The following is a 23771-nucleotide window of genomic DNA, read 5'->3' as shown; positions in this document are numbered from 1 at the left end:
GAATCTACTACATGGGAATGACGAAGTATTTATCAAAGAACTTTGTTCTGCCTTATATAGTTATAAGCAAAGAAAGAGAGAGAAAAAAATGGAGAAGCAGAAGCATTGATTGCGAGAGGTCGTTCTCAGAATCATATCAGAACAAAGAAAAGAAGATCCAAGTCAATATCCGGACTCAGCAAAGATAAATGTGTATTTTGCCGAGAAAAAGGGCACTCGAAGAAAGACTGCTTAAAGTTGAAAAGAAAAGTCAAACCAAATAATGGGAAGGCTGTCATGGATTCAAATGTGGCTGATTGTAATGACTTCGATTATTCACTAGTTACGACAGATTCATCTAAATCATCTAATGTATGGTTGATGGACTGAGGTTCTAGCTATCATATATGTCCCGATTGGGAATGTTTGTTGATTTACAAGAAGGAGAATGTGAATTTATTCTCACCGCAAGCAATAATCCTCTTACTGCATATAATGTTAGTTCAATCCGATTAAGGAACCATGATGGATCAAGTAGAACATTAACAGATGTTCGATATGTACCAGATTTGAAGAAAAATTTCATTTTTGTTGGAGCCTTATAGTCAAAGGGGTTCAAAGTCATTGCAGATAATGACGTGATGAAAATATGATATGGTGCGTTGGTGGTAATGAAGGAAATTCTAAGAAGTAATAACATGTACCACTATCAAGGTAGTACAGTTATTGGGACAGCGACAACAACATCCAATGATGAGAAGGAGGCAGAAATGACCAAGCTACCGTGTATGCGCTTAGCACATGCTGGAGGAAAATCCTTGAAAACTTTATCAGATCAAGGATTGCTAAAAGGAGTAAAAACTTGCAACTTGGAGTTTTATGAGCATTGTATAAAGGGAAAGAAAACAAGGGTTATATTTCGAACAGCTATCCACAATACTAAAGATATTTTGGATTATGTTCATTCAGATGTTTGGGGTGCTTCCAAAACACCTTCACTAGGTGGGAAACACTATTTTGTAACCTTTGTTGATGACTTTTCATGAAGATTGTGGGTGTATATGATGAAAATAAAAGATGAAGTATTGGGAATTTTTCTCAAATGGAAGGTGATTATAGAAACTTGAAGTGTCTTCGCACAGACAATGGTGGAGAATACAAAAATAATCTTTTTCAGAAAATTTGTGAGGAAAATGGCATCGTCAGAGATTTCACCGTCAGAAATACACCACAACAGAATGGAGTGGCAAAACACATGAACCGAACTTTGCTGGACAAGATTCGGTGTATATTGTCCAATGTTGTCTTGGGATAAAAATTTTTAGGCTGAAGCAATACATATGTATGCCACCTCATTAATCGTCTAACAACTGCTGCTATTGGTGGGAAGACACCATTTAAAAATTGGTATGGAAAACCTGCTAAAGATTATGGTTCTTTATATGTATTTGGCTCAATTGCATATTATCATGTAAGAGATTCGAAATTGGACCCAAGAGCAAAGAAAGATTTATTTATGGAAAATACTTTTGGAATCAAAGGATACCGTTTATGGTATTTAGGGACAAGAAAAGTTATTTTCAGCAAGGATGTTACCTTTGATGAATGTTCCTTGACAAACAAGGTAACACTTGAAGAAGCCAAACAAATAGATGGTCCTTCAACACATGTGGAGTTTGAGGGAAAGATAATTTTACCAACACATGGATCAAACGAGGAAACAACAGAAGATTTTTTCCTTAAAGGAGAGCCAGTCGAAGAGGAGGTTTCATCTCAAGAACCTCAACCACAACTTGAATCAATAGGAACCAGCAAGCCAAAAAGGACAATAAGAAAATGTGCTCGACTCACAGATATGGTGGTTTGTGTTAAGTCAATTGCAGTCGAAGACATTCCTACCACTTATAAAGACGTAGTCCAAAGTTCACAAGTAGATAAGTGGAGGATTGCCATGGATGAAGAAATGCAGTCCCTTCATCAGAATCATACATTGAGATTGGCCAATCTCCTAGAGGTCAAGAAAGCAATTGGGTGCAAAAGGGTATTTGCAAAGAAAGAAGGATTTCCTAACCAAGAAGATGTTTGCTACAAAGCAAGATTGGTGGCCAAAGAATTTGCTCAAAAGGATGGAATTGATTATAATGAGGTATCTAGTTGTGAAACACTCCTTTATTAGAATTTTGTTCGCTTTGGTAGCACAGTTGAATTTTGAACTAGTTCAGTTGGATGTAAAAGCTACATTTTTACATGGAAACTTGGAAGAGGAAATCTATATGACTCAGCCAGAAGGATTCAAAGTTGATGAAAAAGAAAATTTGGTGTACAAACTTGAAAAATCATTGTACGGATTGAAACAATCTTCTAGACAATGGTACAAACGATTTGACAAGTTTATGTTGCAGCAAAGGTACATAAGAAGCAAATACGATCATTGTGTGTATTTGCACAAGCTTGAAGATAATTTCTTTATATATTTTCTCCTATATGTTTATGATATGTTGATAGCTTCTAAAAGTCAAGAGAAAATTGAGAAGCTAAAAATTCAACTAAGAAAGGAGTTTGAGATGAAGGATTTAGGTGAGGCAAAAAAGATTCTTGGCATGGAGATAAAAAGAAATAGACATTCAAAGAAACACTATTTATCTTAGAAAGAATATTTGAAGAGAGTACTAAATCAATTCGGTATGAAAGAAAAAATGAATTCGGTTAGCACTCCTCTTGCTCCTCATTTTAAGCTTAGTAATGCTATGTAACCTAAGAATGAAGCTGAATGAGAATATATGTCAAGAGTACCATACGCGAATGTTATTGGTAGCTTGATGTATGTGATGGTTTGCACAAGGCCAGATATTTCACACGTTGTTGGAGTTGTAAGCAGGTACATACATAATCCTAGAAAGGATCATTGGTAGGCTGTAAAATAGATTCTACGATATATTCATAATACTGTAGATGTTGGTTTGGTTTTCGAGCAGAAAGGTAGTCAATATCTTATTGGATATTGTGACTCACATTATTCAGATGATTTGGACAAACGAAGATCAATTACTAGTTATGCTTTCACTATTGCAAATGCATCAGTTAGTTGGAAGTCTACTTTGCAGTCAACAGTTGCTTTGTCTACCACTAAGGCAGAGTACATGGCAATTACAGAGGCTGCGAAGGAAGCAATTTGGCTCAAGGCTTACTTAGAGAGCTTGGTATTGGACAAAAAGGAATCACAATATTTTGTGACAATCAGAGTGCTATTCAATTATCAAAGAACCAAGTTTATCATGCAAGAACGGAGCACATTGACGTCCGATATCATTTCATACGAGACATCATAGATGATGGTGGAGTCATAATGCAAAAAATTCATACTACAGATAATCCTGCTGATATGTTGACAAAAGTGGTGACTGTAGTCAAGTTTCAATATTGTTTGAACTTGATCAACATTGTTTAACATTGAAGATTGAGGTTGAAGACACAATCAAAATTGTTTTTGAGAGAAATTTGAAAATGAAGAATTTTGCCAAGGTGGAGATTTGATAAATTTGACAAGATTCAAAAAATGAATTTATGAGAAAATATGGTAGTTAGAAGGATAATTCTTTATTGGTAGAAAAGTCAAGATAGCACCTTTTTGTAGGTGAAATTTAGGTGAACAATAAATTGATTTCACAAGGTAAATCTTGACATTTTGACATATTATGATGTCATGGATGACATCAATAGGAAGAATTCACTCCTATAAATAGGTAGCTCTTAATTCATTTGTAACACACCTCTCACTTGTCTTCTCATCTCCTAAGGCATTTGTTCTTCTTTCTCTCTTGTAGAATTTCACTTGTACTCTGTTTGGAGTGAGATAAACATTGGTTGGTTGTGTCAAAGGAGTAGGAAAAAGAAAAAAAAAGTTTGTTGAACCTCGTTAATTCCTGGTGTTTTTTTTATTGTTGTCTCATTTACTATTTATTATCTACCTTTAGATATAGTAGTTGTGATTCCATCACTCTCTACATATTCGACTTCCGCAACAATTATTTCATAACTTGATCATCTTGCTATTCTTTATTTTCCTCCTTTTCTTTGCATGAACTATCTTGTTTGAGTCCACTTGGAATCCCCATCCCTTTGCATTCGATTCTCTCCGAGTCAATCTCTTTCAAGTCGCAAAAAAGGAGCTAATATTGTTGGGTTAAAACCCAAATCAATAGCAGCAGCATAGCAACAAGGATTCAGCACTAGTCCCAAAGGGTTTGAAGGTGGAATTTGGACCTAATTCCAAGAAATTTAAGGGCTCAAATCTAAAAAATGCAGATGCAACAAAGAAGAGAAGGAGGCAACACACCTGAATTTGGACTAGAAGTCCAAATTTTTCTTTCTATTACTTGTCTATCTTGCCTGTTATTATGACATCTAACCTTCTTATTAACTTGGATGAATCCTTTGGAGGTTTTTTAATGACATCGCTATTTTGTTACTTATTTTGCTTCAAGTATTCAAATTTTCAAACCTCTTTTGAGTTAGGCGATCTAAGCTTCAAAACTAACTTGAGAATTATCCATATTCTTTCAGAGTTAGTATTTAGCTTTCAAATCCATATCTTAGTGATTGTTTGACTCAAAAGCTTGACTCGGATAAATAGTTAAGTTAGAATTTTACTTTTGACACTTTAATATTTGGAGTACAAATGTACAAGTATCGAAAGATTTTTCATTTTCAAAAATAATAATAATAAAATAAGATTTTTAAGTAATCTAAGTTTTTTTTAAAAAAAAATTAGTCAACTTTAAAATTCGTCGGTATACCACACGTTAACGAATTCTCTAAGGTGCCTAAACCCTTACTTAGAGAATTATTTGAACCCTTACTCGACTCTGGTTTATTTAAATATTTTCTTTTAAAAAATTCTTTTCAAATGGTTTTCTTAATTTTTCCTAAAAGATTCAGTGGCGACTCCCTAAATTATAAATTTTTCCAAAAACTTAACAAAAATTGCCAAAGTTGCGAAATCGGCTTCGAAACGATTTAGTTTTCGAAATCGGATCATAACATGCAGTATCTCACACTGATTAGGCCAGGTATAACTCATGCAGTGAATCTCACAAGTCAGTTCATGCAGAATCCAAACAGTGAGCACTTTCACGCTGTAAAGAGGATTCTTAGATATGTTAGAGGGATAGTTCAATTTGGACTTAGGCTAATCGCAAAGTCACTTATAAGGTTGTATGGATAACTGTGGCGCATATTGGGAGGTTGTTTACAAGTTATACAATATACTTAAGAGCTAACTGCATTTCATGGGCATCAAGTTAACAACATACAGTCGCCAGGTCAAGTTCTAAAGCTGAATATAGAGCACTAGCCTCCACTGCAACTGAGATTACATGGATCACCTATATTCTCAAAGATTTTCACACTTACTACAGCCCCAATTTTGTTCTGTGATAATCGTAGTGCACTTTACATGACTATGAATCCAGTATTACATGCTAGGACTAAACATGTGGAGATGAACTATCATTTTGTTCGAGAAAAGGTGACAAGGGGAAATCTCATAACACATTTTGTTCAATCACAAGATCAGCTAGCTTACATACACACCAAGTCACTTACAAAGCAACAATTTGCAGCCTTTTGAAGAAAGCTGGGAGTGGTTGATCCACCTCTCACTAGCTTGAGGTGAAGTGTTAGAGACTAGCACAAAGGAGCAGAGTTGTGTTAGCATTAGGAGAGTGTATATATGTATTGAATTAGGACTATGTCTTGTTGTGTACTACTAGTAGGAGTAAACTTACAAAAGTAGAATTCAAGCTCCTAAATTGTAACCTGTCAATAGCCTATATAAGGAGGTATTGTGCAGTATCTTTATACCGAAAAATACAACAATAATAATCAACGTTCCTATATATGTATTGCATTAGGACTATAAGTCTTGTTGAGTACTACTAGTAGGAGTCAACTTACAAAAGCAGAATTCAAGTAGAACTCTCTTAAATTGTAACTTGCCAATAGATAGCCTATATAAGAAGGTATTGTGCAGTAGCTTTATACGGAAAAATACAACAATGATAGTCAACATTCTTTTTCCTTTCTATACTGTATTTTCTACACCCCGAACTCCCTTTTTTATATATTCATTAGATTTCTGTATAAATCTTTTGAAAAAATAAATAGTTTTCTTAATTTTTCTTTAAAAATAAGTGGATTCTTAAAATCATTCTAATTTTTTCTAAAAAAAACAAAACATCACTTATTTATAATTATTTACGTTCTTATGCCTAGATACATGTATTTTTGCTATCAAATACATAAAGAGAGAGGCGAGATTGGAGAGTGAGATTAGTATGTATCTCAGACACATATGAATCACACTAGATACATATCTTTGTATGTATCTCAGACACGTGTAAATCACACTAGATAAACATAGATACATATATTTGTTTGTATCTTGAATGATTCACATATATTTGGGATACCATATACATGAGAGAGTTGCGAGTCAGCTTGCTGTAGTTGCTAAGATAAACTGGAGGGAATGGAGCTTTGAAAACTATAATCGACGATAAAGGTCATTGTGGAGTCTCCGTTGGTCAAAGAAAGCCGCAAATTTCAATCAAAATCGATATCATCCTTGAATAATATGCCACTATCTTCAAAGTATATATATATATATATATCTGATTTATTGATACATTCTTCAAATTGCAATAGAGAAATTACAAGACATGTATGGTACTTTGTAAATGTATCGAAAGCAAATCACATTGTTCTTAAAGTTGATGGATTTGGGGTAAATTGATACAAGGTTATTTCCTTCGAACACATTTACTACTCTATCCTTACTCACACATGTACGACTTTATTCTTTACTACAAAGAGTGTACCATATTTTATCAGGTAAGCGGTAAGCAATGATAATTGATCTCTATGGTAATTTTTTGGAGGATTAGAAATAATTTCCGACCGTCACCAATTCAGAATGAGAGCTAAGATAACATGAATTTTGTAGCACCGTATTTGTCCATTTTCACTCATTCCGTAAGTCGTTTATGCTCAATTTCATCAGTTTTTTTTTTTGTTTTCATACTGTGCAAGAAAACCATATGATGAGGTTGAAGAGGAAGTGCCGAAAAATGAGACAGAGATTGAAGTGGAAGCACATTCCGCAGTTCTCAACGGTATGCTTATCGTATTCTTTAGCCTTATGTTGTTTAATTTCTAGTTTGAAAATTTCATCAACATTTGAGTTTTGATTTTGTTCTAATCGCACCGAATTCAAATTTTGGTATCCAATTTTGGCTATATATGAATGTATATCTCTTATTATTCGTATCTTTTGTCATCCCTTTTACATATAGTATTCACTTTGAGTTGTCTGCATTTATATATTTGTGAAAATATGCAAGCTAAATGTCTTTTGGAAACTTGGGAGTTATTTAATTAAGGGAAAAGGGCCTAAAATATCTTGAAGTATTGAAAATGGTACAAAATTACCCTTCATCCACCTATTGGCTCCGAAATACCATTTTCATCCACCTATTGTCTCCAAAATACCCTTGTCATCTACCTTTTTGGATTCAAAATTGACCACTTTTTTAATTATTTTAAAATTAAACTCTATAAATATTTTTTTAAAATACTTGACGTTCAACTATTGGTTATAATTTAATTTATTAATATAATTTATAAACTAACCCACTACCCACTACCCACTAATTACTAACTAAACCTCACCCAATTAATAATCCAATTATATTATCAAAATCATCATAAACACTACCAAAACACGATGAAATTATAGATTCCTGAAAATAACTTCAAAATTATTCGAGTCCGAATCGAAGCCCCAATTAAATTTAGGTTGAGCTCCTTATTTAGGAGGACACTCTCTGTCACGCCCCTTTTTTTTTCCTCTATAATTTATTTTTGATTTTTTGTTGTTTCGAAAGAAAAAGAGTTTTTCCAATTAAAGTGACGTTTTGAAAAGGGATAATTATTATTCAGAATCGCCACTTGGAATTGAGTTTTGGTGTTCCAAGTCACCTTATTTAAATCCCTAATCAAAAGAAAATTTATTGGTCTGCGAACTAGAAATTCGGGTAAGGAATTCTGTTGACCGAGAGGAAGGTGTTAGGCACCCCTCGAATCCCGTGATTCTAGTACGGTCGCTTTATTGACTTTTAATATGACTTAACTTAATTTTTGGACACTGTATTATTTAACTTAATAATAAAATTGTTATTTTTTTTCAGATTTATTTTAAACTTATTCTAAATTGGTTTATTTATTTTAAATGGTCTTTCTTCATTTTTTTTAAAAAAAATTTATATTTGTATTTTTCATTTTTTAATTTTCCTTTTTTTTAATTAAATTTTTTTTATGCTTTTATATCTTTTTATTTTTTTACATTTTTCTGTTTGTTTTTTTTTTGTTTTTTTTCACGTTTTTTTTTCTGCACGTTTTTGTTAAAAAAAATACTGTTTCTGTTTTTTTTGGAAAAATCTGCTTTTTTTTGTTTCTTATTTTGTTTTAGATTTTATACATATATATATATATATATTCCTTCTGTAAGTCTGCTTCTTTTTCTTTTGTTTTTATTATTTTATTTTATCATTATTTTTATTATATTATTACTTTATAATTTTTGTCTTCTTCTCCTTCTTTTTTTTAAATAATTTTTGTTACTTTTCTTTCATCATTCATTTTTTTTTTGTTTTATATATAATTTTTTTCTATAGGGGTTATTGTGCCCTATACGCAACCAGGGGTTATTGTGCCCTGTGAAGACATAAAAATGAAATAGGGGTTATTGTGCCCTATACGCAACCAGGGGTTATTGTGCCCTGTGAAGACATAAAAATGAAATAGGGGTTATTGTGCCCTATATGCAATCCAGGGGTTATTGTGCCCTGTGAAGAAGAAAAAATGATAGGGGTTTTTGTGCCCTATATCCAATCCAGGGGTTATTGTGCCTTGTGAAGACATGAAAAATAAAATAGGGGTCGTTGTGCCCTATATGCAACCAGGGGTTATTCTGCCCTGTGAAGACATAAAAAAATGATAGGGGTTATTGTGCCCTATATGCGATCCAGGGGTTATTGTGCCCGTTGAAGACATGAAAAATAGGATAGGGGTTATTGTGTCCTATATGCAACCAGGGGTTATTGTGCCCTGTGAAGACATTAAAACGATAGGGGTTATTGTGCCCTATATGCAATTCAGGGGTTATTGTGCCCTGTGAAGACATGAAAAATAGGATAGGGGTTGTTGTGCCCTATATGCAACCAGGGGTTATTGTGCCCTGTGAAGACATAAAAAAATGATAGGGGTTATTGTGCCCTATATGCAATCCAGGGGTTATTGTGCCCTGTGAAGACATGAAAAATAGGATAGGGGTTATTGTGCCCTATATGCAACCAGGAGTTATTGTCACCTGTGAAGACATGAAAAAAATGATAGGGGTTATTGTGCCCTATATGCAATCCAGGGGTTATTGTGCCCTGTGAAAACATGAAAAATAGGATAGGGGTTATTGTGCCCTATATGCAACCAGGGGTTATTGTGCCCTGTGAAGATATAAAGAACATGATAGGGGTTATTGTGCCCTATATGCAATCCAGGGGTTATTGTGCCCTGTGAAGACATGAAAAATAGGATAGGGGTTATTGTGCCCTATATGCAACCAGGGGTTATTGTGCCCTGTGAAGACATAAAAAAATGGTAGGGGTTATTGTGCCTTATATGCAATCCAGGGGTTATTGTGACCTGTGAAGACATGAAAAATAGGATAGGGGTTATTGTGCTCTATATACATCTAGGGGTCATTGTGTCCTGTGAAGACATGAAAAAAATGATAGGGGTTATTGTGCCCTATATGCAATCTAGGGGTTATTGTGCCATGTGAAGACATGAAAAATAGGATAGGGGTTATTGTGCCCTATATCCAATCCAGGGGTTATTGTGCCCTGTGAAGACATGAAAAATAAAATAGGGGATTTTGTGCCCTATATGCAACCAGGGGTTATTGTGCCCTGTGAAGACATGAAAAATAGGATAGGGGTTATTCTGCCCTATATGTAAGCAGGGGTTATTGTGCCTTGTGAAGACATAAAAATGGGATAGGGGTTATTGTGCCCTATATGCATCTGGGAGTTATTGTGCCCTGTAAAGACATGAAAAAAATGATAGGGGTTATTGTGCCCTATATGCAATTCAGGGGTTATTGTGCCCTGTGAAGACATGAAAAAATTGGATAGGGTTTTTTTTTTACTTATATTATTATTATTTAATATTACTTTATTTTATTTTATTTTTATTAGTACATTGACCAATTTAAAAATAAAATAAAATGCCCCAAATTTTATTAAGATTTTTTTTTTGCATATTATATGAGAGACAAGGATTCAAAAACTCACCATCGCGGCGTTTGTCTCTAGCGAATTACTTGCATGATTTGTCTTTATAGTTTTTTTCAGCCTATAACTTTATTTATATCTTTATCGTGCTCATGCCAAGACGGAATGTCATCATTTGATAAATGGTGTCATTCGTGATCTTTTACCAAGTAGATATTCTTATCTTTTTACTGTCGTCTCATGGTTCTCGTGAGAGTTTTCACTCATAAGACCCTCTTATTTTTTTTTATTTCTTTTTTTTTTAACATTCTATGGGCTACAATGTCATGTTTCAACCCTTGGAGATTTAAAATAGCATGATCATTATTTTATTGAGTAATTGGACCGAACCTCAATGTAGGGGGCTGCCTACGTATCCTCTTAGGAATCAGGTCGAACGTAGTTCAATAAAAATATTTTTTTTGATTTATTTTTAGAAATATAATAGAAAAAATGGAAAAAGAATTAGTTCATGTTTGATAATGCTTTGACTTTAGTTGGTACCAACAATTAGTATTACGCATATGAACTACATTCAACGACTTTCAAATAAATTTGAGGTCAACTTTAAGTAATTTATATAGTTTCAAATTGTATCTCAAATATATTTAAGTAATTACAAGATCAATTTATCTTGTCAAAATTAAGGGATAGAATTATTTGTATCCTCATGTTTCAAATGCACTCTCAATATATGAAAGTCCTACTTCACACAATATAATAATTTAGATCGTAGGACATTTTTTAAAGTCACTCCCACTCAGAAAGATATTCAATGTATGAGATTAAGATATCATATGCTTGGCCCTCATGTAAGCATCCACTAATATGAGAACATAAAAAATGAGATCAAATAGGACTTGTCATTGGCTTGTAATGTAGTCTTAGGGAAAGGTAGGATATTCATTTGAGATAAAGTGAGTACTTCCTCCTTAGAATTCGCACGATGCTTTTGATATTTTTTTTTTCGTTTTTGCATTTGACCTTTGTTTTCTTATAAGGTCTTTTTCTTTTTTTTTTCTCTCTTCATTTTTTTGATCTTCTCTCCTTTTTGTTGGAGATTTTTTTTTCATTTTTCGTTCGATCTTTTTTTTTTGCATATTTGGTTTTTTTTCACTTTGCTACCCAACTTAGGTCTTTGATGTTATATAGATATTTCATAGTGCGCTCAAGGAGGTGAGATAAAGGGATTAGTGCATTTTTACACTCAAAAGGTATATGCTAAGATATGGTTATTCAAATAAAAAGCTTTCAGGGTCGAAATGGGAGTTCTGTAGATAAATGTCATTCGGTAGGCTTGAAAGGCACAATCGATTCAAAGAAAGCCTATAATCCTTTCTCAAGTTAAATGTTGTTCAAAATTTCGTCTCAACCAACATTCGGGCCAAGTTCTAGATCAGCAAAATCATGACTTTGAATTTTACGTCGTAAAGCTCACCACACAATGCATTTGAAACAATGAGGTCAAATTTATTTTATCAATAACTTCAAACAAGATAATTTCTCAAGTATGACATAAATGTATTAAGAGATGTCAATAGAAGTCTATAGTTCACAACAAAGTTGATATGTCTTACCAAATAGTTTAACACTTTTTTTTTCTTATGCATAATCCTAAGCATGTTGTTACCAACCAAGTCAAAGAAAAATAATCTTTTTTTTTTGCCCCAGTTTATGTGACTAGAATTTTTAAGATTTTTTTCTCGGTTGGACCGAACCTCACAATAAGGTTGCCTACGTATCTTGTTAAAATAAGAATCAGGTCTAACGTAGTTCCAAAATATAAGTAAAAATATGTTTTTTTTTCTTAAGGACAAATTCCCTTTTTCATATATACATATATTATTTCTTTTTTAAATTATTAAATAATAATTAAGATATTTTTTTAATTTTATAATTTTTAAATAAGGATCACCGAATCCAAGGAAGGTTGCCTACGTATCTCATCAAGGTGAGAATCATGTGTGCGTAGTTCGTTCAGATTGAAGTCTAAAATAATTTTTGTTAGAATTTGTTGACAAATGCAACTCTTTTCTTCATTTAAAGTGATATAAGAAAACTTTTAAAATTTCTTATATGTACAATTTAAAAGACATATATACATATATTATTAATATTATTATATTTATTATTTATGTATTATTTTAATAAAAGTGAAAAATAAAATTGAGGATTACGTGTGTATGTATATATATGTGTATTAATTTGTTTATTTTGAATCATTGGTTGAAAATGGGTAGGAAATAGATATTTATTTCTTTAGTCGATTATCCTAAAGCCGCTCAACATTTTGTTACAGTCTTCACATGATGCAACAAGTAGCACAAAAATGCACATGATGGTCTCACGAATAGATATCTGTCTTAGTCAAATTAGGCCCCTATGCTAAATTCCGCTAAGTTACATCCAACAATGCAAATAAATTGGAACCTAGTAAGGATTTCATGTCTGAAAGTTTCAATTCTACTAAGGTAAGATATCTAGACTGGCTGTAAAACGAGCGGATAACTCGAGTGAAGGAGTAGCAACGTACCGGTAGCAGCGCTTTCCGGCTTTGTGCATGGGTGCTCCCTATCCTAAAATGGTGTGACTACATACCCTTCACCATGGACCGAAGATCCACTGGCTATCTTGACAGAAGTGGGGTGCACAGTTGCAATTCCCATCATATTTTATTGAAGACCCAGAATGGTTCGGGAGAGAAGCAATTCAAATATTATCAAAATATTAAATAAATAAACAATTAGCATATTAAGTTAAATAAATACAATATCCAAAAACATAAATATATAAATCATAGTCATAAATAAATCAATATTTAAAGAATTAACTTAATTTTTGGACACTGTATTATTTAACTTAATAATAAAATTGTTATTTATTTTCAGATTTATTTTAAACTTATTCTAAATTGGTTTATTTATTTTAAATGGTCTTTCTTCATTTTTTTTTTAAAAAATTTATATTTGTATTTTTCATTTTTTAATTTTCCTTTTTCTTAATTAAATTTTTTTTATGCTTTTATATCTTTTTATTTTTTTACATTTTTCTGTTTGTTTTTTTTTTGTTTTTTTTTTCTGTACGTTTTTGTTAAAAAAAAAATTTGTTTCTGTTTTTTTTTGGAAAAATCTGCTTTTTTTTTTGGTTTCTTATTTTGTTTTAGATTTTATATATATATATATATATATATATATATATATATATATATATATATATATATATATATATATATATATATATATATATATATTTTCCTTCTGTAAGTCTGCTTCTTTTTCTTTTGTTTTTATTATTTTATTTTATCATTATTTTTATTATATTATTACTTTATAATTTTTGTCTTCTTCTCCTTCTTTTTTTTTAAAATAATTTTTGTTACTTTTTTTTCTTCATTCATTTTTTTTGTTTTATATATATATTTTTTCTCATTCTGCTTCTCTTATGTTTTTTTTTAATTTTTTATATTTTTTTTCACGTTTCTTTTCTTTCTTTTTTTTTAATTTTCTGTTTTCCTTTTTAAAAAATATGATATTTTTTCTTTTCTTTTTTTTTCGTTGTTTTTTTTTCTTTTTATGTTTTAGGCTTTCTTGTTATTTTTTATTTATTTATTTATTTATTTATTTTATTCTTTTGTTTTCTTTATACAATTTCTCTAAAAAAATTTATTATAATTATTAATAGTAATTATCACTAATTTATCATGAATCTCTAGATGAAATATACAATTCTACATAGATAAAAAAATTACTAATTATTTATATATCCTAATCTAACAAGTCTATAATAAATTCAATAAAATCTTTTAAAGTGAAAATAGACGGAAAGATATATTAATATGGTTAAATTCAACAATTCAATATGCGACATAATATTGCAAAATCGATCTAAAAAAAACATAATAATAATAACAACGTAGCAATAATCAATATAATACATGTGATTTTAAGTATTTCATGCTATTGAAATCAACTTTTCATAGAAATAATATTATTTAGATCATGCGAGAATTTATAGTTACCTCGCTGCGAAAATTGATACGAAAAAAAGCGAGCTGTTATCCACGAATTCAGAATCACGATCAAATCTCTAACTCTAACCTAATTCTCAAAAGAAATAACTCATTTTTTTTCTATATTTCTCTCTGTATTTTTTCTCTATATCTCTCTTTTCCTCTCTGTATTTCTTTGTATATGTGTATCTGTCTCTGTGTATTCTGTGTATTTTTACATCTCTCTGTATCTTTTGTATTTCCTCTCTGTATTTCTCTGTATCTGTGTATTTTTCTATCCTCTTTTTTTCTTCTCAACTGAACGTGTTTTTATAATAATTTTGGCTGAGAGTTTGGTGCTAATTAAAATGATAGTAATAGAGTTGGATTAGGATTTAATTTGAAATATTGTTGAGGGGATTGGGGTTGAGATAAGGATGGATATAAAATAAATAAATAATAATAATAGAAAATTAAAAAAAAATAATAAAAAAAGGTGAAATGAACGTCCAAAGAGAGAGAGAAGAAAAAGAAAAAAATAAAAAATAAATGGGATGAGATTTTTTAGTAAAATAAGTTAGGAAGTTGGGAATAATTAGGATAAGGGGAAGGTAATTTGAATATTTAGAACTCTCCTTTTTTTTTCTTCTTCTACCCTTATTTTTAAACTAATTAAAAGTTGAAGATTTAAAACAAATACCATAAATTCATAATTTTTATCATTAAAGTAATTTACACAATTTATTTATTTTTTATTTATTTAAAATATAACCCTTTTTTAAAAATTGGTGTTTGACTCTTTATATTTTGGTAAAAAATTAGGTGTTCACACTCTCTTTCAAGATTGAACGAGAAATTTATGATTTAAGGTAAAGAAGTAATACATCCCGAATTAATTCATGCATTTTTTTTAAAATATAATTTTATAAATATTTATTATTTGTTTTAAAACCTTTAATATATTATTTTTTAAAAAAGTTACCTATGAAGTAACATCACATAATTGAGATGTAAGAATAATTAAGATAAACATAGTTAGACTTTTAAGTTTATCCGTAATTTTCTTTAGACACTTGAATGTATGATAATTTACTTCTATAAATATTTTCGCCTCAAATTTTTAAAAACACTCAGTTGGTGGTAGATAATCTGTTGTTGCATTAATAATGTGACGGATTTATTAATTTAGAGGGGTTTAATTAGTAATGGGTGGGTAGTGGATTGATTTATAAATTATATTAATAAGTTAAATTATAACAAATAGTTGAGCGCCACGTATTTAAAAAAATATTTAAATAGTTTAAATATAAAACCGTTAAATAAGTGGTCAATTTTGAACCAAAAGGTGGATGACAAAGGTAGTTTGGACCCAATAATTGGGTGTGAAGGGTATTTTGGAGTCAATAGGTGGATGGAGGGTAATTTTGTACCATTTCCAATACTTTATGGGTATTTTAGTCCCCTTTCCGTTTAATTATAGTATTGTTTATGTTATTCATTTTAGTGTTTATATCATGTGCCAATCTTTTGCCGCTTTAGACTAGATTGTTTGTCCAATTAAAAGTTAAATTGATCATTTTTTATATGCACACATTGCGTAGGTGTTTTTATCCAAAAAAGAAAAAAAAAGTTTGTGCATGAACTTGCTTTATGCTCAAATGGAGCAATATGGGTAGTGAGTAGTGAGCATCTACGTAGTTAACCTTGAACTTGCTTGTGAGAAAATTGGGGTGTAATAGTAGTAGTTCAATTATAAATTCAAGAAATATTTTGCAACTGGACCTTTGTTTGCTTTTTATCAGGATGGATTGAGATCTACGCTTTCAGTATTAGTGTAGTAGGCGCACTACTTTTCGGCAATGAATGGACATATAGTTACATGTAGCGAATGTAATATTGTCTTGTATAAGATGACATGACATTGTTGTTCTAGATCAACATGTGGTTGTGTGCTATGAAATGGACTAGAGCTAGATGGGTGCAAGTTTTTATGTGTTTTTTGTTTTGACGACTTTGGAGATAATTTTTGTTGGTATCATACAATTTTTTGGATTTTTTTGTTTTTTCCCTTGAGGTACTGTTTTGATTTACTTTTTATGTGTTTTTTGTTTTGAAATATTTATGCGGGTTGGAGAAAGTATCTTGAATGTGAGTGATTTCTTGCAAGAGACTGACTACTGGAGTGGAATCGGGACTCAAAATCAAAATCAGAATAACAAATTTATGTTTACTAGTGAACATAATTTGTATGATGATTCTTAGAAATCGATACAAATGAGATAATTGATGTAAATGTTGAACTTGGTTTATGATGGCAGGTTTTTATCTTTCCATTGTGAAAAATGATGAATAACTAATGACAGAGATCTTTGAGTACTGTTCTCCTTTAATATTAGAGTGATATTTAAGAACATACAAAAATGAGATATGGAGAACAGGGGAAGTTTCATTCAGTTATAATTTTAAGATCCTTCATTATTTCATTTTTTTTAAAAAAATTATTTCAAACTCTTGTTTTTCACTCATTTAATGTGATTTGTCTTTCTATAACATATGCTTTCACCAAGAAAAAATACGGGACTAAGTCTAGTTGATTAATTAAGATTGCTAAACGTTTTCATAATCTCTTAATCAGTGCGACTTGAAAACACATTGGTACTGGTGCAAAATCCCAGCCTAAGAAACAGTGAATGGTGCCTAGCCTTATATAATGAACGTATGATTATCTTAGTTCTCGTTTAACTTTGTGTTATGATCATACCAAGATAGAATCTCTTCATATATTGTCTACATTAGTGATCTTAAACATTGAAATTGAGACTCGAGTCTATTCATTTGTTAATTTTTTTTCCTGAAATAAGGAATATTTGTACAATAGGTGAAATCACTCAAACTTAATTCAGTTTGTTTAGTTGAATGTGGTTCACTTGCTTATTGAATTAGGTACCCTGAACCCTCTCCATATATTGTTTGTTTGAAATGGAAAAGGTTGAGTTTGGGACTACAACTCCTCCTCAGTTGGAACAAAGAATTCGGGTGTACTTGTGATGTCTCCTTCGATACAAACATTTGTTTCTGTTATATGTTCTCTAAAAGTATTTAAATATGAATAGTTCTAATAGACAATGTATTTAGGTATTTTGCACATATTATAGATTAAAGTATCTATTTGAGCACATTAATGGCTAAATAATAGAGATGATTTATTAATCATGGATGACGGTAATTAGAGATGATGATATTTAAGGATTGTTTGGTAAAAGGTATTAGAGAACGTATTAGCTTTGGTACTATTCAGTTACTTTGTATGGTAATGTTTGTTTGATATCACATTGTCCAGATCCTAAATAAAGAATCATTCCCTTTACAAAGGTACTTCAGCTTCTATATTCGAAGAGTCGATCAATACTGAAATCACATTTTGAAATAAATTTTGCTTACTTTCAAGATGAAAAGGAGTTGAGACTAAAGTTGTTTTGTAACAATAATTTCATGGAGAAGATTATTTTTGTTCTCTCTTTGATGTGGTAATACTTTGTTAATTAAACATTTGCCTTGGATATCAACTTAATTGAGGAAATAAGATGTCATAGTTTATTTCATAAGAATACTTTTTAAATACATGGTACTTTCAGGAATACAAGTTTGGTATGCAAGACACTTGGATCTTGGAGTTGAGTATGAAAGTGAAAGTTAATAATATTTGCACATTCCATTGGGGTTTTTAATATTGCTGGTGAAAATTTTGTACATTTCTTTCTTATTCGCAAATTTAATGAACAGAACTTACATTTTTTTTTTGGAGTGGGGGAGGGGGGGGGGGTTGTTAAGTTTAATAAATTCATTTTTTCAACAAAAAAATAATAATTTTAATTTAAGCTTGAAAGGTTGTTTTGAAAAATGTTTTCCTTGAGTTTTAAAGTGTAACGACCTGTTTAGTCGTTTTGAGCAACAGACTTCAATTCTGGAAAAACTGGCAGAAGCGACGGACCCCACGACGGACCGTCAAGGGCACGACGGACCGTCACCGTTCTCGTTTCAAAACACTTAGAAAATCTGAAATTGGGTACTGAAAATCGACTCTCTGAACTTCGTGACGGAATGGCAGGACGGACCGTCACAGGCGTGACGGACCGTCACAGATTGTTCAGTGGAAGTTGACTCTCTGACCCTTGCGACGACCTGCAGGACGGACCGTAGCAGGCACGACGGCCCGTCAAAGGTTGCGCAAATCCCAGGCAGAGTCGGATTTCTGGTGAAGTTTTAAGGGACGTTTTTGGACTATTCTTTCCTTAATTATAGATTTCGTGGGGTTATATTAATAACTAAAATTCTTAAGGGGTTAAAAGAGGTAACCCTAAGTTAATTAGTGGGGTATTATTGCCATCTTTTATTCTTAATTATATACTAATTAGGGTAAAAGAAAGAGGGTTTGAATAAAGAAAATAGAAAGAACAAGAGAGAGAGAGAGAATCGAACGAGAAGGGAGAAACAAAGCTTTGGGGAAAATTCTTGCTTGATTCAACTCTTCGGTGGAGGTAGGTTATGGTTTTCATGCTTCATAAGTAAACTCTTAATAACGAATGATATGTGTTAGTAGTATTGTAAACCTTCTATATGCTTAATTGTATGCTTGCATGAATGATGTGATTATGTAATTGTGAATAAATAAGAATGATGAAGCTATTGAATCCCAAATCTTGAAAAGAAACCCTAATCTACTTTGTTAATGATGATGCCTTAGTATAAAAGAAGGCTTGATAAACGAAAGTGGTGAGATTAGGGGATCGGGTGCCACGTTCCGGTACCAGGATAGAATATGGATCGGGTGTCACGTTCCGACACCAGATTAGAATATGGATCGGGTGCCACGTTCCGGTACCGGGATAGTATATGAGGATCGGAGTGTCACGTTCCGACACCAGGATAGAATATGGATCGGGTGCCACGTTCCGGTACCAGGATAGTATATGAGGATCGGAGTGTCACGTTCCGACACCAGGATAGAATATGGATCGGGTGCCACGTTCCGGTACCAGGATAGTATATGAGAATCGGAGTGTCACGTTCCGACACCAGGATAGTATATTGAGGAGCGGAGTGTCACGTACCGACACGAGGGGAATAAAGATAATGAATCTTGAAATATGTTAATATATCCAATCTAATGAACTAAATTCCCAAATGAGTATGATGAGGAGGTGTGAGTCCTCATTGATGTGCTTGGTGTTGTAACCAAGGGTTATGGTAACTGTAAATGCTGCATGCTAAGGATATTAGTTGATTTTATGATATTGCTTAATACATACTGTTTTCTATTTTGAGTTGGCCGATGATACCTACTCAGTACCCGTGTTTTGTACTGACCCCTACTTTTATGTTTTTCTTCTTGTTATTTGTGGAGTGCAGCAAACGTGCCGTCATCTTCGACTCAACAGTAACTCAAGCCAGTCTTCGTCACACCGGATCTTCAGGGTGATCTAACGCTTCTAGCTTGGACTGGATCTTCTCCTTCATGTCTTGATGCCTTGAACTTCCGGCATGGACTAGCTGCTTATGTATTTTTAGCTTCTTAGAAACTCTTAGAATTAGTAGTTTAAAGTAGTTGTTCTTGTGATGATGACTTCCAGGTTTTGGGAATAATTGATAGTTATTGAATCGGTTTTTATTAATGAGTTTAAGTCTTCCGCATTACTTTCTGTTTATATTATATTGAAATGTTAAGGTTTAGATTGGTTGGTTCGCTCACATAGGAGGGTAAGTGTGGGTGCCAGTCGCGGCCCGGATTTGGGTCGTGACAAACTTGGTATCAGAGCATTAGGTTCGTTGGTCTCATCACACAAGAACAGGTCTAGTAGAGTCTTAAGGAACGGTAGGGGGACGCCTTTACTTTTCCTTGAGAGGCTATGAGACTTTAGGAAAATTTCACTCCTTCATTCTTTCTTTCGTGCTACTACTTGAGTCCAATTGGTATCTAGGTGATACGAATTGGTATCTGACCATCTTCACTCTCTTTCGCAGATGGTTAGAACTAGAGCAACGACTACGTCAACACCAACACCGGCCAGACAAGAAACAACTGAGCCAGCCACTGGGGCTGTGGCTCGAGGAAGAACAGCGGCGAGGGGCCGTGGAAGAGGTCGTGGGAGGACGTCTTCTAGGGGAAGAGGACGAACACCTAGCCCATCTAATACTAGGGCAATGACTCCTCCACCGACTGAGGAAGTAATAAGAGAAGGGGAGGATGGGGAAACTGAACAAGTGCAAAATGAGGAAATGCCACCCCAGCCTACCCCAGAGATGATCAATCAGGTTCTGGCTTATCTTAGCGGGTTATCTGATCAAGGTCAGGCACCTCCAGTGTTTTCTGCGCCAACACCTCCGGTTTCAGAAGTACAACATGCGGCTACTATGGCTCCCCGCATGGATGTTCCATTGGACATAGGCACATTTCCACGTCTGACTACTGGGCCTATAATGACAAATGATCAGCATGAACTTTTCAGTAAGTTCTTGAAATTGAAACCTCCAGTCTTCAAGGGTGCGGAATCTGAGGATGCTTACGATTTTCTGGTTGACTGTCATGAGCTACTACACAAGATGGGTATAGTAGAACGGTTTGGTGTTGAGTTCGTGAGTTATCAGTTTCAAGGGAAAGCCAAAATGTGGTGGCGGTCACATATCGAGTGTCAACCAATAGAGGCACCACCTATGACTTGGGCCTCATTCTCTAGTTTGTTTATGGAGAAGTATATCCCCCGGACTTTGAGGGATAGGAAAAGGGATGAGTTCTTGAGACTAGAGCAAGGTAGGATGTCGGTTAATGCTTATGAGGCTAAGTTTTGTGCACTATCCAGATATCCCACTCAACTCTGTTTCAGTCCTCAAGAGTGGATTCGCCGGTTTGTGAAGGGGTTGAGGTCAGAATTGCGGATTTTGGCCTTACAGATAGCGGCAACGGCAAAATCCTTCCAAGAAGTGGTAGACTTTGTGATAGAAGTGGAAGGAGTGAAGCCAGACGACTTCACCACAACATCGATATCAAAAAGGTTTCGAAAGGGAGGTGAGTTTAGTGGTTCTTACACTAAAGGACAGGGTTCGGGAAGTTACGCATTTCGACCCATTCAGTCTTCACTACAGACTGTAGTTGGGGGTCCACCTCCGACCGGTCAACACTTCTCTGAGAGACCTATGCATGAACCCAGAGAGTGCTATGGATGTGGGGAGATTGGACATATTAAGAGATATTGTCCAAAACAGAGTTACAGACCTCAAAATGTTAGAGGTAGAGCTGGTCATGGCAGAGGCCGTTATTCTGGAGGACGTGGTGGTCGAGGAAATGGTGGTCACCAAAACGGCCGAGGTGATGGGAAAACTGGAGCCACTACAGCACCACAAGGTAGGGGCAATGGACAGATGAACGATAGGGCCCATTGTTACGCTTTCCCTGGGCGGTCTGAAGCGGAGGCATCTGATGCTGTCATCACAGGTAATCTTTTGGTTTGTGATTGCATGGCTTCTGTATTGTTTGATCCTGGATCCACATTTTCTTATGTATCTTCCTCATTTGCTAATGGTCTAAATTTACATTGTGAATTACTTGATATGCCTATTCGTGTCTCTACTCCGGTGGGTGAGTCTGTGGTAGTTGAAAAGGTATATAGGTCTTGTTTGGTAAACTTTGTGGGGAGCAACACTTATGTAGATTTGGTTATCTTAGAAATGGATGATTTTGACGTGATTCTGGGTATGACTTGGCTTTCTCCGCAATTTGCAATCTTGGATTGTAATGCTAAAACGGTGACGTTAGCCAAGCCTGGGATAGACCCGTTAGTGTGGGAGGGTGACTACACTTCCAATCCGGTCCGCATCGTCTCCTTTCTTCGTGCTAAGAAAATGATTAGTAAAGGGTGTTTAGCTTTCTTGGCACATCTCAAGGATGACACTACCCAAGTACCTTCTATTGAGTCGGTTTCAGTAGTTCGTGAGTTTCTGGATGTGTTCCCTGCAGATCTTCCTGGTATGCCACCGGATAGGGATATTGACTTCTGTATTGATCTTGAACCCGGTACTCGCCCCATTTCTATACCCCCTTATAGAATGGCTCCCGCGGAGTTAAGAGAGTTAAAAGCACAACTTCAAGAGTTATTGAACAAAGGCTTCATTAGACCAAGTGCATCTCCTTAGGGTGCTCCGGTTTTGTTTGTAAAGAAGAAGGATGGGAGTTTTCAAATGTGTATAGACTACAGACAACTAAACAAGGTAACCATAAAGAACAAGTATCCTCTTCCCCGCATTGATGACTTGTTCGATCAGTTACAAGGTGCTTGTGTCTTCTCTAAGATTGACTTGAGATCCGGTTATCATCAATTGAAAATACGGGCAACGGATGTGCCAAAGACTGCGTTTCGAACGAGGTATGGGCATTACGAATTTGTAGTGATGTCCTTTGGTCTTACGAATGCCCCTGCTGCGTTCATGAGCTTGATGAACGGGATTTTTAAGCCATATTTAGACCTCTTCGTAATCGTATTTATTGATGATATATTGGTATACTCAAAGAGCAAGAAGGAACATGAAGAGCATTTGAGAATGGTATTGGAAATGTTAAGGGAGAAAAAGCTTTATGCCAAGTTCTCTAAGTGTGAGTTTTGGCTAGATGCAGTGTCCTTCTTGGGACACGTGGTTTCTAAGGATAGAGTGATGGTGGATCCTTCTAAGATTGAGACAGTGAAGAATTGGGTAAGACCTACTAATGTGTCAGAAATAAGGAGCTTTGTTGGGTTAGCTAGCTACTACCGCCGATTCGTCAAGGGATTCTCTTCTATCGCTTCCCAATTGACGAACTTGACTAAGCAGAATGTCCCATTTGTATGGTCGGATGAATGTGAGGAAAGCTTTCAGAAGCTCAAGACTTTGTTGACTACCGCACCTATCCTTACCTTGCCAGTAGAGGGTAAGAACTTCATTGTTTATTGTGATGCATCCTATTCTGGTTTGGGTGCAGGACTAATGCAAGAGAAGAGTGTGATTGCTTATGCTTCAAGACAATTAAAAGTGCATGAACGTAACTATCCCACTCATGAGTTGGAATTGGCCGCGGTAGTGTTTGCATTAAAACAATGGAGACACTATTTATATGGGGTTAAGTGTGAGATCTATACGGATCATCGTAGCCTTCAGTATGTCTTTACTCAGAAAGAATTGAACTTGAGGCAACGGAGATGGATGGAGCTACTAAAGGACTACGATATCACTATCTTGTATCATCCGGGAAAAGCGAATGTTGTAGCGGATGCTTTAAGTAGAAAGGCGGGAAGCATGGGAAGTCTAGCTCACTTGCAAGCTTCTAGACGCCCATTGGCTAGAGATGTTCAACTCTAGCTAATGACTTGATGAGATTAGAAGTAAATGAG

General features: G+C 33.9%; 1 protein-coding gene across 3 annotated transcripts in view; it reads left to right on the top strand.

The window, feature by feature from the left end:
* Positions 1 to 23771, top strand: part of LOC109119815 (uncharacterized) — a 29165-nt gene extending 5394 nt beyond the window's left edge. For 2 of the 3 annotated variants that reach the window (XM_069294865.1, XM_069294864.1), the window contains 2 exons: positions 7069 to 7151; positions 19765 to 23771. In XM_069294865.1, the coding sequence (XP_069150966.1) occupies positions 20377 to 22542 (2166 nt within the window). In that variant the 5' untranslated portion in view covers positions 7069 to 7151; positions 19765 to 20376 and the 3' untranslated portion in view covers positions 22543 to 23771. Of the gene's footprint in view, positions 1 to 4184; positions 4448 to 7068; positions 7152 to 19764 lie in introns of those variants that run through there. The other variant, XR_002027301.3, reaches the window with a different exon arrangement.

Source organism: Solanum lycopersicum, chromosome 3 (assembly GCF_036512215.1).
Source record: "Solanum lycopersicum chromosome 3, SLM_r2.1".
Lineage (NCBI taxonomy): Eukaryota > Viridiplantae > Streptophyta > Magnoliopsida > Solanales > Solanaceae > Solanum > Solanum lycopersicum.
This window is presented reverse-complemented; position numbering and strand designations above follow the sequence as displayed.